General features: G+C 44.6%; 1 protein-coding gene across 2 annotated transcripts in view; it reads right to left on the reverse strand.

The window, feature by feature from the left end:
- Positions 1–8,757: 8,757 nt before the first annotated feature.
- Positions 8,758–14,177, reverse strand: part of SLC3A2 (solute carrier family 3 member 2) — a 44,682-nt gene continuing 39,262 nt past the window's right edge. For both annotated transcript variants that reach the window (XM_060758233.2, XM_060758235.2), the window contains exons 9-10: positions 12,273–12,383; positions 8,758–9,642 (exon numbers count right to left, since the gene is read on the reverse strand). In XM_060758233.2, the coding sequence (XP_060614216.2) occupies positions 9,298–9,642; positions 12,273–12,383 (456 nt within the window). In that variant the 3' untranslated portion in view covers positions 8,758–9,297. The remainder of the gene's footprint in view (positions 9,643–12,272; positions 12,384–14,177) is intronic.

Below are 14,177 nucleotides of genomic sequence, written 5' to 3' on the forward strand. Positions count from 1 at the left end.
GGAAAGAAGGAAGGAAGGAAGGAAGGAAGGGAGAAGGAGGGAGGAAGAAGGAAAGGAAGGAAGAGAAGGAAGGAAGGAAGAAGGGATGAAGACAGAAAGATGGAAAGAAGGAAGGAAAGAAGGACAAAAAAGGGAAAGAAGGAAGGAAAGAAAGAAAATAGGGAGGAGGAAGAAGGAAAGGAGAGAAGGAAGGAAGGAAGGAAGAAGACAGAAAGATGGAAAGAAGGAAGGGAAGAAGGATAAAAAAGGGAAAGAAGGAAGGAAGGAAGGAAAAGGGAAAGAAAGGAAGAAGGAAAGAAGAAAGGGAGAGGGAGGGAGGAAGAAGGAAAGGAAAGAAGAGAAGGAAGGAAGAAGGGAGGAAGACAGAAAGATGGAAAGAAGGAAGGAAAGAAAAGGGAAAGAAGGAAGGAATGAAAGAAAGAAGAAGGAAAGAAGAAAGGGAGAAGGAGGGAGGAAGGAGGAAAGCAAAGAAGAGAAGGAGGGAAGGAAGAAGGGAGGAAAGACAGAAAGATGGAAGGAAAGAAGGAAGGACGGAAAAGGGAAAGAAAGAAGGAAAGAAGAAAGGGAGAGGGAGGGAGGAAGAAGGAAAGGAGGGAAGGAAGAAGGGAGGAAAGACAGAAAGATGGAAGGAAAGAAGGAAGGACGGAAAAGGGAAAGAAAGAAGGAAAGAAGAAAGGGAGAGTGAGGGACGAAGAAGGAAAAGAAAGAAGAGAAGGAAGGAAGGAAGAAGGGAGGAAAGACAGAAAGATGGAAAGAAGGAAGGGAAGAAGGACAAAAAAGGGAAAGAAGGAAGGAAGGAAAAGGGAAAGAAAGAAAGAAAGAAAGAAGAAAGGAAAGAAGGAAAGAAGAAAGGGAGAGGGAGGGAGGAAGAAGGAAAGAAGAGAAGGGAGAAGGGAGGAAACACAGAAATATGGAAAGAAGGAAGGAAAGAAGGACAAAAAAGGGAAAGAAGGAAGGAAGGAAGGAAAAGGAAAAGAAAGAAAGAAAGAAAGAAGGAAGGAAGAAGGAAAGAAGAAAGGGAGAGTAAGGAAGGGAGAAGGGAGGAAAGACAGAAAGATGGAAAGAAGGAAGGAAAGAAGGACAAAAAAGGGAAAGAAGGAAGGAAGGAAAAGAAAGAAGGAAGGAAGAAGGAAAGAAGAAAGCGAGAGTGTAGAAAGGAAGAAGAAGGAAAGGAAAGAAGGGAAGGAAGGAAGAAGGAAGGAAGGAAGAAGGAAGGAAGACAGAAAGAAGGAAGGAAAGAAGGACAAAAAGGGAAAGAAGGAAGGAAAGAAGAAAGGGAGAAGGAGGGAGGGAGGAAGAAGGAAAGAGGAAAAGAAGAAAAGGAAAGAAGGAAGGAAGGAAGATGGAAAGATAGAAGGAAGGAAGGAAGGAGGAAGGCAAGAAGCTGCACCCATACCTTGGGAAGTCAGACTTGGCCACGGTGGTCCACGGTCTCGTTACATCAGGATAGACTACTGCAACATGCTCTATGTGGGGCTGCCTTTGAAGACTGTTCGGAAGCTTCAAATAGTCCAATGAGAGGCAGCCAGGTTAATAACTGGGGCGGCACACAGGGAGTACACAACCCCCATGTTACGTCAGCTCTGCTGGCTGCCTGTTTGCTACCAGGCACAATTCAAAGTGCTGGCTTTGGCCTTATAGCCCTCAATGGCCCAGTTTACCCGTCCAAACACGTGTCCCTTTACGAACCACCACAAAGACTGAGATCTTCGTCCCACCACCATCACAGGCAGGTTTGGCAGGGACGAGAGACAGGAAGGAGACCCTCCTGTAGCAAATTTGTGCGTTGGCAGCTCTAGCAGTGCTTCAGTCCTGACTCAAGAAGGCTTCTTGACTCAAACCATTGTGCATTGTGGATGACAAGTCTCTCAGGGCTCTGAGAGACAGCTGAGACATGTGAGTCTGGGTGCACAATAACCCCCTCCTTTGGATGGTCAGCGGTCTAGGAGGTAAGACCCTCATCGTGCGACCGGCCGACGGTGTCAGAAGGGGCACCCCCCTCAAGGAGGTACCTCCAAAATGCCCGGCAACGGCGCACAAAGAGGGAAGACCCGTGTCCACAGCAAGGAAGCCATTGGCCTCCAATACCCACACCGCCACCAGCACAAAACAAAGATGATTTGCTAGAGCAAAACCAGAATTTGTGACAAAGCAACTGCCCCCTGAGAATACACCAGCTGATTATCGGAGGCAAGCAACATCCATGGCACACGCCACCGGAAAGGGAATTACAAGAAATTAAAGGAAAATCAAAGGAAAAGTTTGCTAAGGGGAGGCAGGCCCGCCGGGTCGAGGGACGACGCCTTCCGACGGCTTATTCTTTCGAAACCCTTTCCGAGCCACAGGAAGGAAGGCAAGTGTGAGCCCGTCGGAAGAGAGAGCTCGGTGTGGAGTGTCTCCCCTTCTGGTTTGAACCAAGGAGGAGCCATTTTGGTTTTCTGCAAGTGGACCAAAGCTGATCCAGGCCTAGCAGAATCCCTCACCTTTTGGAATATATGCTTTTGAAGACGAAACACATTTGAAACTCTGAAAGCAGCGCTTAAAGTGGAGGAGAGGTGGTCGTTTAATCAATATCTTTCCCCTCAATACCAATTTCAAGATCAACGCCTGCCATAGCATTTCTGTGTTTCCCAGCTCTAGAAGCAAGGGGCAGATATGGAGGAGGGTTTAGAGGGTCCAGGGAAGATCCCTCGCATCGGCCAGGTGATGTGCTTCAATGGGGTTCCATTGGTCAGCCAACCACCCAGTGTAGCGTTGCCCCAGCAGTGGGGTGCCCAGATGCAAGAATTCCTCAGGAATGCTCAGACAGGAGAGCGAACCCTCCGCTGATGGACGCAGTGCCCTGCGATGACACCAAAGCTTTCCTGTCTGCCTTTGAGCAAGTCGCCGAAGTCTGCCAGGGGCCAAGTAGATGTTCTTAAAACCTCGTTCTTGTATCCATTATAGTGTAGCAGTGAAACCAACCTTTCCTTTTCTTTTTGGATGCCATAGGTTACACAGTGGCCCCAAAGCTTTGCATTGTATGAATAGATTCATTGGTACACCACATAACAGCAGTCCTTGTTCTGCCAGTCAGATCTATCGCTGCAAGCTAGACTGGCAAACCTTTAGCGGTTGGGCTTTTACTTTCCATTAGTCCCAGCATTAGTAATGATGGGAGTTGGAATTCAACATCATATGAAAAACTACAAGTTTCCCATCGCCTGCTCTAGAAACAGTTCACTTCTTCAGTTGCTAAATGTTTTCTTATTTAACATGTCCTTTTAATCCTTACAATCCAGTTTTTTAAAGTTTTTAGAAGTTTTTTAAAGTTCTTTAAAGTTTTTTAAAGTGTTTTAAAGGAGCAGTTGCTCCTGACACAACAAAAAAAGTTTTTTAAAGTTTTTTAAAGGAGTTTTTTAAATGACAAAAAAAAGTTTTTTAAAGTAGCATTTACAGTTGTTTACAGTTGTCAAATGTTTAAAATAACTATTTATAACAAATATTTATATTTTTAAAATATATTTCTACTGTAAACTGTGTGTTGGTTGATTCAAGACTTGAAATCGGTTTCAAACTAAAGTGAGCGTGAATATGTTTTCCTTATTTTAATAAAATGTGCTGATGTTTTCAAACGACAATGACACTGAAACCTTGTTATGGCCAAGCAATCTTTTGAACATTTTTTCTCATAGGCTGTAATGAAGACCAATTCCTGTTGGTCTACAGAGAATGTTCCTCCCTATGTGTAATTGCGGGAGTATCAAACTAATAAGCTTCAGACTCTTAAAACTTAATAGTTAATTGTGTCACCGAGACCATGCCCCCAGTGGCCTTCAAGACCATGCCCCCAGTGGCCTTCAGAAGATAGAAACAACACAAAGACTGTACCTCTGAAGTCGAATGAGACTTTAGGGGGGGTCAACTCCAAGGAGAGATGACCCTTAGTTCCCACCAAAGAGGGAACGCTACCTTGGCAAGCCTTCAGAGAAGCCTGATTCCAGCAATTTTATTTAATATTAATAATTGAAATGAGACTCTTGCCAAAGCGAAGAAGGGGCATCGAGGTTTAATGAGCGATTCAGCTGAGATCGGATGCACTGTAGGGATATTTCCACTACAAGCATACCAGTAGGGCTGGGCAACCACGGAAAAATTTGTTTCTAAACTCGATTCGTTTTTAGGGGGGTTTTGCGTTTCGATTTTTAAATTAATTCCGAAATGTTCCTTTAAAAAATTTCGATATTTACGAAATTTTGTAAATTACGAATCAATTACGAATCGATTTCGAAACAATTACGAATCGATTCGTTAATGGCGGGCGCAATCGCTCAATACACTAAAAAAACCTCCAAATGGGACAGGAAGCTTCCCTCTCCCTCTGTTGTTGACTGTTGGTGTGATAATTTATTTTTTTTCACTGAGAAAACAAACAACAACTATAAAACTTGCACCAGACATGCGGAAATAATAACGAAACGATTTCGAATCAATTACGAATCGATTTCGAAACAATTACGAAACAATTACGAAACGAATTGAAAAAATTCGTTTCGTTTTTTAGTTGCTCCTGAATGGTTCAATATCGCTTCGTTATCAAAAAAATAACGAATTAATAACGAATTACGAAATTAACGAATGAAACCGCCCAGCCCTACATACCAGCATAGAGTTTACAGGCATTTTTATAGGCAAAATTCAGAATGGGAGGTGATGGGATTAAGAAAGGTTTTCCTGTCCCAGATCTGATAAGGAGTGTCCTTGATGAGCCTTGTGGAGGAAACAAACAGAGCCGGGGCGAGGGGACCCCCTGGGGTTAGCCTCGTCCCTTTGTAAAGCAATCATGATGTCCAAAGAAACTTCCTTGTCTGCCAGACGAGAGCAAACAACAGGATATTTCACTTGTTATTGTCCATGCTGATGTTTGGTGGCAAGGTTGGTTTCGGGGAGAGATAATGACTCTCCCTCAGGCACTAAACAGTCTCTGGTCACACTTTTTCTGGGGCAAAGAGCATGAGGAAAGGCAGGAGGGCAAAGAATATTTATTTATTTATTTATTTATTTATTTATTTATTTACTAGGCTTATATACCGCAATTCTCAGCCTAATGGCGACTCATTGCGGTGTAAAACATCGAAAAACAGGTGCAAAATACAAACATAGTGACAAATAATCCGCAGTACATCATTAGCAAAACATCTCATCAAAAACATCAACATTATTGCAAAGCCATTCCGAGTCGTCTCATCGTCAAGTTCACAATCCAATATCATTTCCGTTGTTCCGTTCCATGGTCAAGTTACCAGTCATTGCACTTCTTATTCAAATGCCTTCTGAAACAGCCAGGTCTTTAGCTTCCCGCAGAATATCAACAGGGAGGGGGCTAGCCTGATGTCCACGGGAAGGATGTTCCACAGCCGAGGAGCCACCACCGAGAAGGCCCTATCTCTCGTCCCCGCCAGCCGTGCCTGTGACGCAGGCGGGATCGATAGCAGGGCCTCCCCGGAAGATCTCAAAGTCCTCGTGGGCTCATAGGCCGAGAGGCGGTCAGTTAGGTATCTTGGGCCGGAACCGTTTAGGGCTTTATAGGCCAATGCCAGCACCTTGAATTGAGCCCGGTAGCAGATCGGTAGCCAGTGGAGCTGGTACAGCAGGGGGGTTGTATGCTCCCTGCGCCCCGCTCCTGTTAGTAACATGGCTGCCGCACGTTGGACCAGTTGGAGCTTCCGGGCCGTCTTCAAGGGCAACCCCACGTAGAGAGCGTTGCAGCAGTCTAAACGGGATGTAACCAGAGCGTGGACTACCGTGGCCAAGTCAGACTTCCCAAGGTACGGGCGCAGCTGGCGCACGAGCCTAAGCTGTGCAAATGCTCCCCTCTTCACCGATGAATCCAGGATTACACCCAAGCTGCGAACCTGCGCCTTCAAGGGGAGTGCGACCCCATCCACCACAGGCTGAAACCCTATACCCTGTTCGGCCTTGCGACTGACCAGGAGGACCTCTGTCTTGTCTGGATTCAGTATTTCACACATATATAATCAATATTTCATACGGGAAAAGATCCCGTCCCCATCCCTCATCCCAAATATTTAATAAAGGAAAATTATCATTTTATTTGAAAGCTTGGAGTCAGAAGTTTTAAAAGGTCTTTGAGGAGAGTTCATGAGAGAGATAGTATGTACTGAAGTCCAAGACATGCAGGCAGAGAGTCCATGATCCTTGGGAAGGCTGGCAGATGAAACCCCAGCTGTGCTGCAACTGATTCATACTTTGGTCCTTGGGAAACTACAACTCTCACGAAGGGCAGAAGTCCCAAGATCCAGCCGTTTCCCAAAAGCCTCGTGGGATCCTTGTTGTTGTCAAGGCCTTGGCAATGTGACCAAGACTTAACCCCTATTGCGCAGTCTGGTACCTTTGTCCTTTGCAGAACTATAAGTCACCTTCCCTTGTTGGGGGGGGGGGGGCACATGCTCAACGTCACCTCTGCTGACTGAACCGGATGGGTCAAAACCTACCCACCCACCTCCCCTGATCTTTCCAGCTCCAGCCTCAGCCGCCTGCCTTTAGAGCTCAAAAGGACCCTCTCGTGGCCACTGTGGAGTGTGGAGCTTGTGAGAGCCCAAGGAGAGAAGTATTTGATTGATTATTGATTGATTTGGAACGTTTATAATCCGCCCTTCTCACCCCGCAGGAGGCTCAGGGCGGAGCACAATATATATGTGGCAAACATTCAACCATAAATATACACAAACATTACAATCACATATATCCGCTTTAACATCAGCTGCTTAAAATCCATCTCAGGACACCATTCTAGGATTGCCTCCTTGCCCTGCCCCAAAGGCTTGGTCCCACAGCCAAGTCTTCACCATCTTTCTGAAGGACAGGAGGGAGGGGGCTGGTCTAATCTCACCAGGAAGGGAGTTCCATAGCTGGGGGGCAATCACTGATAAGGCCCTGTCTCTCGTCCCTGCCAAACCTGCCTGTGATGGTGGTGGGACCAAGAGCAGGGCCTCCCCAGAAGATCTCAGTCTTTGTGGTGGTTCGTAAAGGGACACGTGTTTGGGCAGGTAAACTGGGCCATTGAGGCCTATAAGGCCAAAGCCAGCACTTTGAATTGTGCCTGGTAGCAAACAGGCAGCCAGCGGAGCTGACGTAACATGGGGGTTGTGTACTCCCTGTGTGCCGCCCCAGTTATTAACCTGGCTGCCTCTCATTGGACTCTTTGAAGCTTCCGAACAGTCTTCAAAGGCAGCCCCACATAGAGCATGTTGCAGTAGTCTATCCTGATGTAACGAGACCGTGGACTGCATGAAAGCATTAAGGCCGACGCTGTACAAGTACAGTAGAAGAAAATCCATTCATCAGGATTCGTGGACTTAATGTGGTCCCAATGGTGAGGTGAAGGGGTGCCTCACCGGGAAGGTGTAAGTCAGTGGTTCTCAACCTGGGCCCCAGATGTTTTTGGCCTACAACTCCCAGAAATCCCAGCCAGTTTACCAGCTCTTAGGATTTCTGGGAGTTGAAGGCCAAAAACATCTGGGGACCCCAGGTTGAGAACCACTGGTGTAAGTGAAGGGCGGAGCAAGCTGCAGGCGTCCGGGGCACCCGGGGTATGGAAACCAGAGATAGAGTGGCTCTGGGCCCAGACAAACACACCTGTCTGGCCCCGCCCTTGTATCCTACTACCATATCTCCTCCTCTGCCTTTCAGATCTCGCTCCTGAAGACTGCAGTGAAATGGTGCAGGTGCGCATGTGCAAGATCTGAGAGGCAGAGAAGGAGGTATGGTAATAGGAAAATTACCATATTGAAATCAAATCTGATGCTTTTAAAAATGTTACTTGGTGTGCATTGGAAAAGGGGTAGTTTTATATGGCAAATATATTCCAAACTCTATATTTTAACTGGAAAAGTTGGGGGTCGTCTTATATGCCCAGTTGTCTTATATGCAGGAATATACGATAATATAAATATATAATTATAATATCATATCATATCATTATTATATTGCATTACATTATAATATTATAAACCTTGCTTCAAGGATGGATTGCCTACTCTTTGCTACTCAAATCATGTATGTTAATGGAGAGGTTGGATGGCTATCTGTCAAGAGACCTTTCATAAAATCATAGAATCAAAGAGTTGGAAGAGACCTCATGGGCCATCCAGTCCAACCCCATTCTGCCAAGAAGCAGGAATATTGCATTCAAATCACCCCTGACAAATGGCCATCCAGCCTCTGCTTAAAAGCTTCCAAAGAAGGAGCCTCCACCACACTCCGGGGCAGAGAGTTCCACTGCTGAACGGCTCTCACAGTCAGGAAGTTCCTCCTAATGTTCAGATGGAATCTCCTCTCTTGTAGTTTGAAGCCATTGTTCCGCGTCCTAGTCTCCAAGGAAGCAGAAAACAAGCTTGCTCCCTCCTCCCTGTGGCTTCCTCTCACATATTTATACATGGCTATCATATCTCCTCTCAGCCTTCTCTTCTTCAGGCTAAACATGCCCAGCTCCTTAAGCCGCTCCTCATAGGGCTTTTTCTCCAGACCCTTGATCATTTTAGTCGCCCTCCTCTGGACACATTCCAGCTTGTCAATATCTCTCTTGAATTGTGGTGCCCAGAATTGATGGTGTTTGATGGTGTTTTTCTGCCTAGCAGAAAGGGGTTGGACTAGATGGCCCTTCGGGATCCCATCCACTATCAAAATATATTATATTGCCGAATGGAGCTGGTACTGAAGAAGGCACAGGAAATACAAAACCACAGAAGTCCAAAAGCAGAGACAAGAGAAATTTACTAAACTTATCCCAGTATTGGAAAATAAGACTCACACAGTACAAATGTAAAATCAGTACAAAAAACTAAGACGTGGCAAAGGCATATAGTTTGGATGCAGCATGTCAACACCAGGGATGGGCAAGAGAAATAGTAAACAAATGGAAATATAACCAAGGACATGATCTTCAGAACTATATCTATGGCCCCAACTGATATAAAACGTGAATATTTTGTTGTTATTGGAGTTGGAAGGGATGGTGTTAGACTCAAGAGGGGAACCTTGCGTTCTCCCAAACTGAGCTCCAACAAGCCAATAATTGTCAATCAAGGGACCGACAAAGTTGACATCTAACAACATCTGGGGATGACTCCACAGGTCAGTGATAGGAATGTATAAGGAATTAGGAAGGCAAGTGAAGACAAGACATGGATGAGTTAGAGAGTTAATTAGATAGAAAAAGAGAATGCTGCTTCCGTTCAAGAATTAAAACACTGCCTGTTTCAAAGAGCAGTAGCACAGAAGGACTTGATGATAGGCTTAAGCCACGTACACGAAGCTCAGCAAAAGCCCTTCCAAGGGCTCCAACTTCAGGCCCTGCAGGCTCAGCTGTTTCTTCTCCCGGCTGGGATTCGTGCTGAGCTCCACCACAACTTCGGGGGGCAGGTGGGCGTGCGCTATGGAGACGGTACTCTCTTGGGCCTCGAAGTTGAGCACCGCCAGGAAGCGCTTGTTCTGGTCCCAGACCCGCAAGTAGGAAAAGACCCCTGGGCTGGAACTGGCAGCCTCCGAAAATTCGCCATGGAGAAGCGAGCGCTCCTTGCCCCGAAGGTCACTCAGCTGCTGGAAGAAGGTCAAGACCGAGTCCTTGTTGCCACTCTGCGACTTGGGGGAGAGAGTGAAGGAAAGTGAGTTATCACCATCGCTAGTAGGATGACATAATCATAGAGTCAAAAGAGGCCACAAAGGCCATGCAATCCAATCTCTCCCTCCCTCTCTGCCTTCACAGAATCATAGAAGATAACACAAAGGCCATCCAGTCCATCCATCCATCATCCTTCCCAAAAATAATAAAATTGGGTTTTTCTTGATTATTTTTGCTAATCATTTTGTTTGTTTGTTTCGCCACTTTTTTCCAGAATTCTTTAATTATGTTGCAGGTCCACCATACGTGGAAAAAAGATCCCTTCACCTTCTTGCATCTCCAGCAAGCCCCTCGTCCTGTTTTCTCTATTTTAGCTAATAACTCTGGAGTTATGTAGATTCTGTAAAACATTTTAAACATATTTTCTCTAATGGAGCTGGCCACTGAAAATCTAAACCCCCTTTTCCAAAGATGTTCCCACTCTTCCAAATTGATATTTCTACCTACATCTTTGGCCCACGTGATAACAGTTTTTATTTGGTTGTCTACTAAATTATATTTTAAAATATATTTGTAGAGCCTGGATATTAGGCCTTTGTTGCCCTTCTCGAAGATACTTTCTAACTCCAATTTATTAGAGGCAAATCCCACTAATAATCCTGCTTACGCTCCCACCTCCTTCGCAGGCGCGATTGGTGGGGACGAGGGAGAGGGCCTTCTCGGTGGTGGCCCCCCAACTCTGGAATTCACTCCACAAGGACATCAGACATGCCCCAACGCTGGCAGTCTTTAGGAGGAGCCTGAAAACGTGGTATGCCTTCCCAGAATAAGGTGGTGTGCCTTCCAGTATGCCTTCCCAGAATATGTCCTCAAATGCACTTTAATATTGACTTAGGATTGTGTGCGCTCCCTCATCTTTCTTTGAAAACCCTATCCTAGTTATACCCTACCTTGTTCATGCCCAGCATTATTCTTAAATTTTAATTATTACATTTGGCCTGGCCATAGGTTTTAAATACTTGCATGTTATTGTTATTGTGTATTTTTTGTTTATGAGATTTATTTTTACTGTTTTGTATTGATTATTTGTTATTGCCTTCGTTTATTGATGTACTGCGGGCTTGGCCTCATGTAAGACGCACCGAGTCCCTTGGGGAGATGGTAGCGGGGTACAAATAAAGAATTATTATTATTATTATTACTTTTGCATCCTTCCTAAATCTGTCGTGTAGTTGGAAAAAACTGAACCAATCTTTTAACCCAGATTCTTCCCTGCTTTTAAGTATCCATTGCCCTTTCTCTTTGACCAGGTAATCCTTGTATGTGCCAGAGTCAGCATGTGTGGCCGGATCTCTGAACTGCTTCTAGTCGGCACAGCCATAGGGGGTTTTTTGGCTCCATACCCTTCTTGTATCTTTTCCATGTTGCTAAAAGGCTGGCTCTTATTACATGCCCATTAAATTATTTGTTCACCCTGTCCTTATCATCCCATAGATAGGCATGCCATCCATATCTTAATAGAATTGGAAGACATCACAAGACACCTCCCTCCCTTCCTAGAATCATAGAACAGACCACAAAGGCCATCCAATCCATTCTTTCATCCATCCTTCCCTCCCTCCCTCGAATCATAAAATTGGAAGAGACTACAAGGGCCATCCAGTCAACCCATTCTTCCTTCCACTTATCCACCCACCCACTCACCCATTCCTACAAGCATAGAATTGGAAGAGACCTCGTGGGCCATCCAGTCCGTCCTTCCTTCCACTCATCCACCCACCCACCCACAATAGACCATAAGGGCTATTCAGTCTATCCATCCATCTTTCCACTCATCCACCCACCCATCCCTACAGTCATAGAATTAAAAGAGCAAGCTTGTATTCTACTGTCCTGGAGACTAGGATGTGGAGCAATGGCTTCAAGCTACAGGAAAGAAAGGAGATTCCACCTGAACATTAGGAAGAACTTTCTGACTGTGAGAGCTGTTCAGCAGTGGAACTCTCTGCCCCAGAGTGTGGTGGAGGCTCCTATGGAGGCTTTTAAACAGAGGCTGGATGGCCATCTGTTGGGGGTGCTTTGAACACAATTTTCCTGCTTCTTGGCAGGGGGTTGGACCGGATAGTCCACGAGGTCTCTTCCAACTCTATGATTTATTTATTTATTTATTTATTTATTTATTAATCAATCAATTTTATATGCCTCCACTCCCCAAAGGCTCAGAATGGTTCACAATATACACATGTAATACATAACATTAAAATCGAGGAAAAATTTGATCAGCAAAGTTCAAATGCCAGCCTAAATAAATAATTTGATGGTTCTGTGAGACCACAAGGGTCATCCAGTCTATCCATCCACCCACTCACCCATCCAACCTTCCACCCACCCATCCCAACAATCAAAGAAATGGAAGAGACCACAAGGCCCACCCAGTCCATCCATCCTTCCTTCCACTCATCCATCCACCTCTACAATCATAGAATTGGAAGAGTTCACAAGGGCCACCCAGTTCCAACTTCCAGAACTAGAAACAGGAACGGAAAAGCTTTGGCACTCCAGATATTCCGGAGCAAAATGCTTTACAATAAAATAAAACTGAATAAAACTGAAATTCACAGATATCGGATGGGGGATACTTGAATCTCACCTGCACTGTGACATTACTAGTTGCCGGGCTGCCCGACTGCTGTGCCTCTTTTGAGAACCCGAAGTTTGCTGAATTGTCCCACTGCATACGAATGGGGCTGGATGCTGCAGGCTGGATGGAGAAAGAAAAAGGTTAGCAATAGCTTCGACTTGAGCCGAATTCAGGCACAAAGTGCCCCCAGAACATTTACATTTTGAGTAGAGATGTCAAGCACACATGGAGACAAAAGTGATCCCTGAAAACTAGTCTTGAAACTATGGTACTTGAGACATTTTTGACTTGTATTTTATTGAATGGTTCTATTGCTTTAAACTATGGCTCAATTTGCACTTTCATATAATGCAGTATAATAATAATAATTTACTTTATTTATATTCCGCCCTATCTCCCCGAGGGAACTCAGAGCGGATTACAGTCCACATATACAACAAACATTCAATGTCGTTATACAATTAATAAAGACAGACAATACATAAACAGAGGTAAAGGTTTCCCATCTTTTTCCATCTCCTGCATCTAGAGGCTGTTATCGACTCAGGCCACAAGGGAGCGCTGTCGCTCTATCTTCTTTGCTGAGCAGATTTGTTGTCTTCAGACGCTCTCCCAATCAAATCAGCAAAGTGGTATTGATTTGGGTAATCAAATTATTGTGTTGTTGTAGGTTTTTTCGGGCTATATGGCCATGTTCTAGAGGCATTCTCTCCTGACGTTTCGCCTGCATCTATGGCAAGCACCCTCAGAGGTAGTGAGGTTTGTTGGAACTAGGAAAGTGGGTTTATATATCTGTGGAATGACCAGGATGGGACAAAGAATTCTTGTCTGTCGGAGCTAGGTTTGAATGTTTCAACTGACCACATTTGATGGCCTGGCAGTGCCTGGAGCAATCTTTTGTTGAGTGGTGATTAGATGTCCTTGTTTGTTTCCTCTCTGTTGTTTTGCTGTTGTAATTTTAGAGTTTTTTAATTTTAGAGTTTTTAAAATCAAATTATTGTTTTTGAACTGCTATGTGAACAGAAGCAGAAGCAGGGCTGATGGTTGGGAGCTCACCCCAACTCAGGCTTGAACTGTCGACCTTTCAATCAGCAAGATTTTCTGCAGCTGGCGATATAACCCGCTGTGCTAAAACCCAGCCCCTTGAAAGGATAGTGCACACTCATATAATCCATTTCAGTGCACTTCAATCTGCATTATGAGTTTACATTGACTATATAACTACATTATATGGCAGTGTAGATGGGGCCTATGTATTTTTTAGTATTTTGGTGTTTAATTTTAAGTTCATATATGTATGTTTTTCAGGTTTTAAATCAGGGGTCCTCAAACTTTTTAAACAGAGGACCAGGTCACAGTCCCTCAAACTGTTGGAGGGCCGGATTATAATTTGGAAAAAAAATGAAATGAATTAATTCCTATGCACACGGCACATACCTCATTTGTAGTGCAAAAACACTTTAAAACAATACAGTAATTAAAATGAAGAACAACTTTAACAAATATAAACTTATTAGTATTTCAAGGGGCAGTGTGGGCCTGCTTTTGGCTGATGAGATTGGTTTGTTGTTGCTGTTGTTGTGTGCTTTCAAGTCGTTTCAGACTTAGGTTGACCCAAGGGCCAGGTAAATGACCTTGGACGGCCGCATCCGGCCCCCGGGCCTTAGTTTGAGGATCCCTGCTTTAAATTATATACAGGGTTAGTCAAAATGCATAGGCCAATAAGCCATTCAATTGAATGGCTTATTGGCCTATGCATTTTGACTAACCCTGTATTGTGTTAAATGTATTGTCGAAAGCTTTCATGGCTGGAATCACTGGGTTGTTGTAGGTTTTTCGGGTTGTATGGCCATGTTCTAGAAGCATTATCTCCTGAGTTTTGCCTGTATCTATGGCAGGCATCCTCAGAAGTTG

This window comes from Anolis sagrei, chromosome 12 (assembly GCF_037176765.1).
Source record: "Anolis sagrei isolate rAnoSag1 chromosome 12, rAnoSag1.mat, whole genome shotgun sequence".
NCBI lineage: Eukaryota > Metazoa > Chordata > Lepidosauria > Squamata > Dactyloidae > Anolis > Anolis sagrei.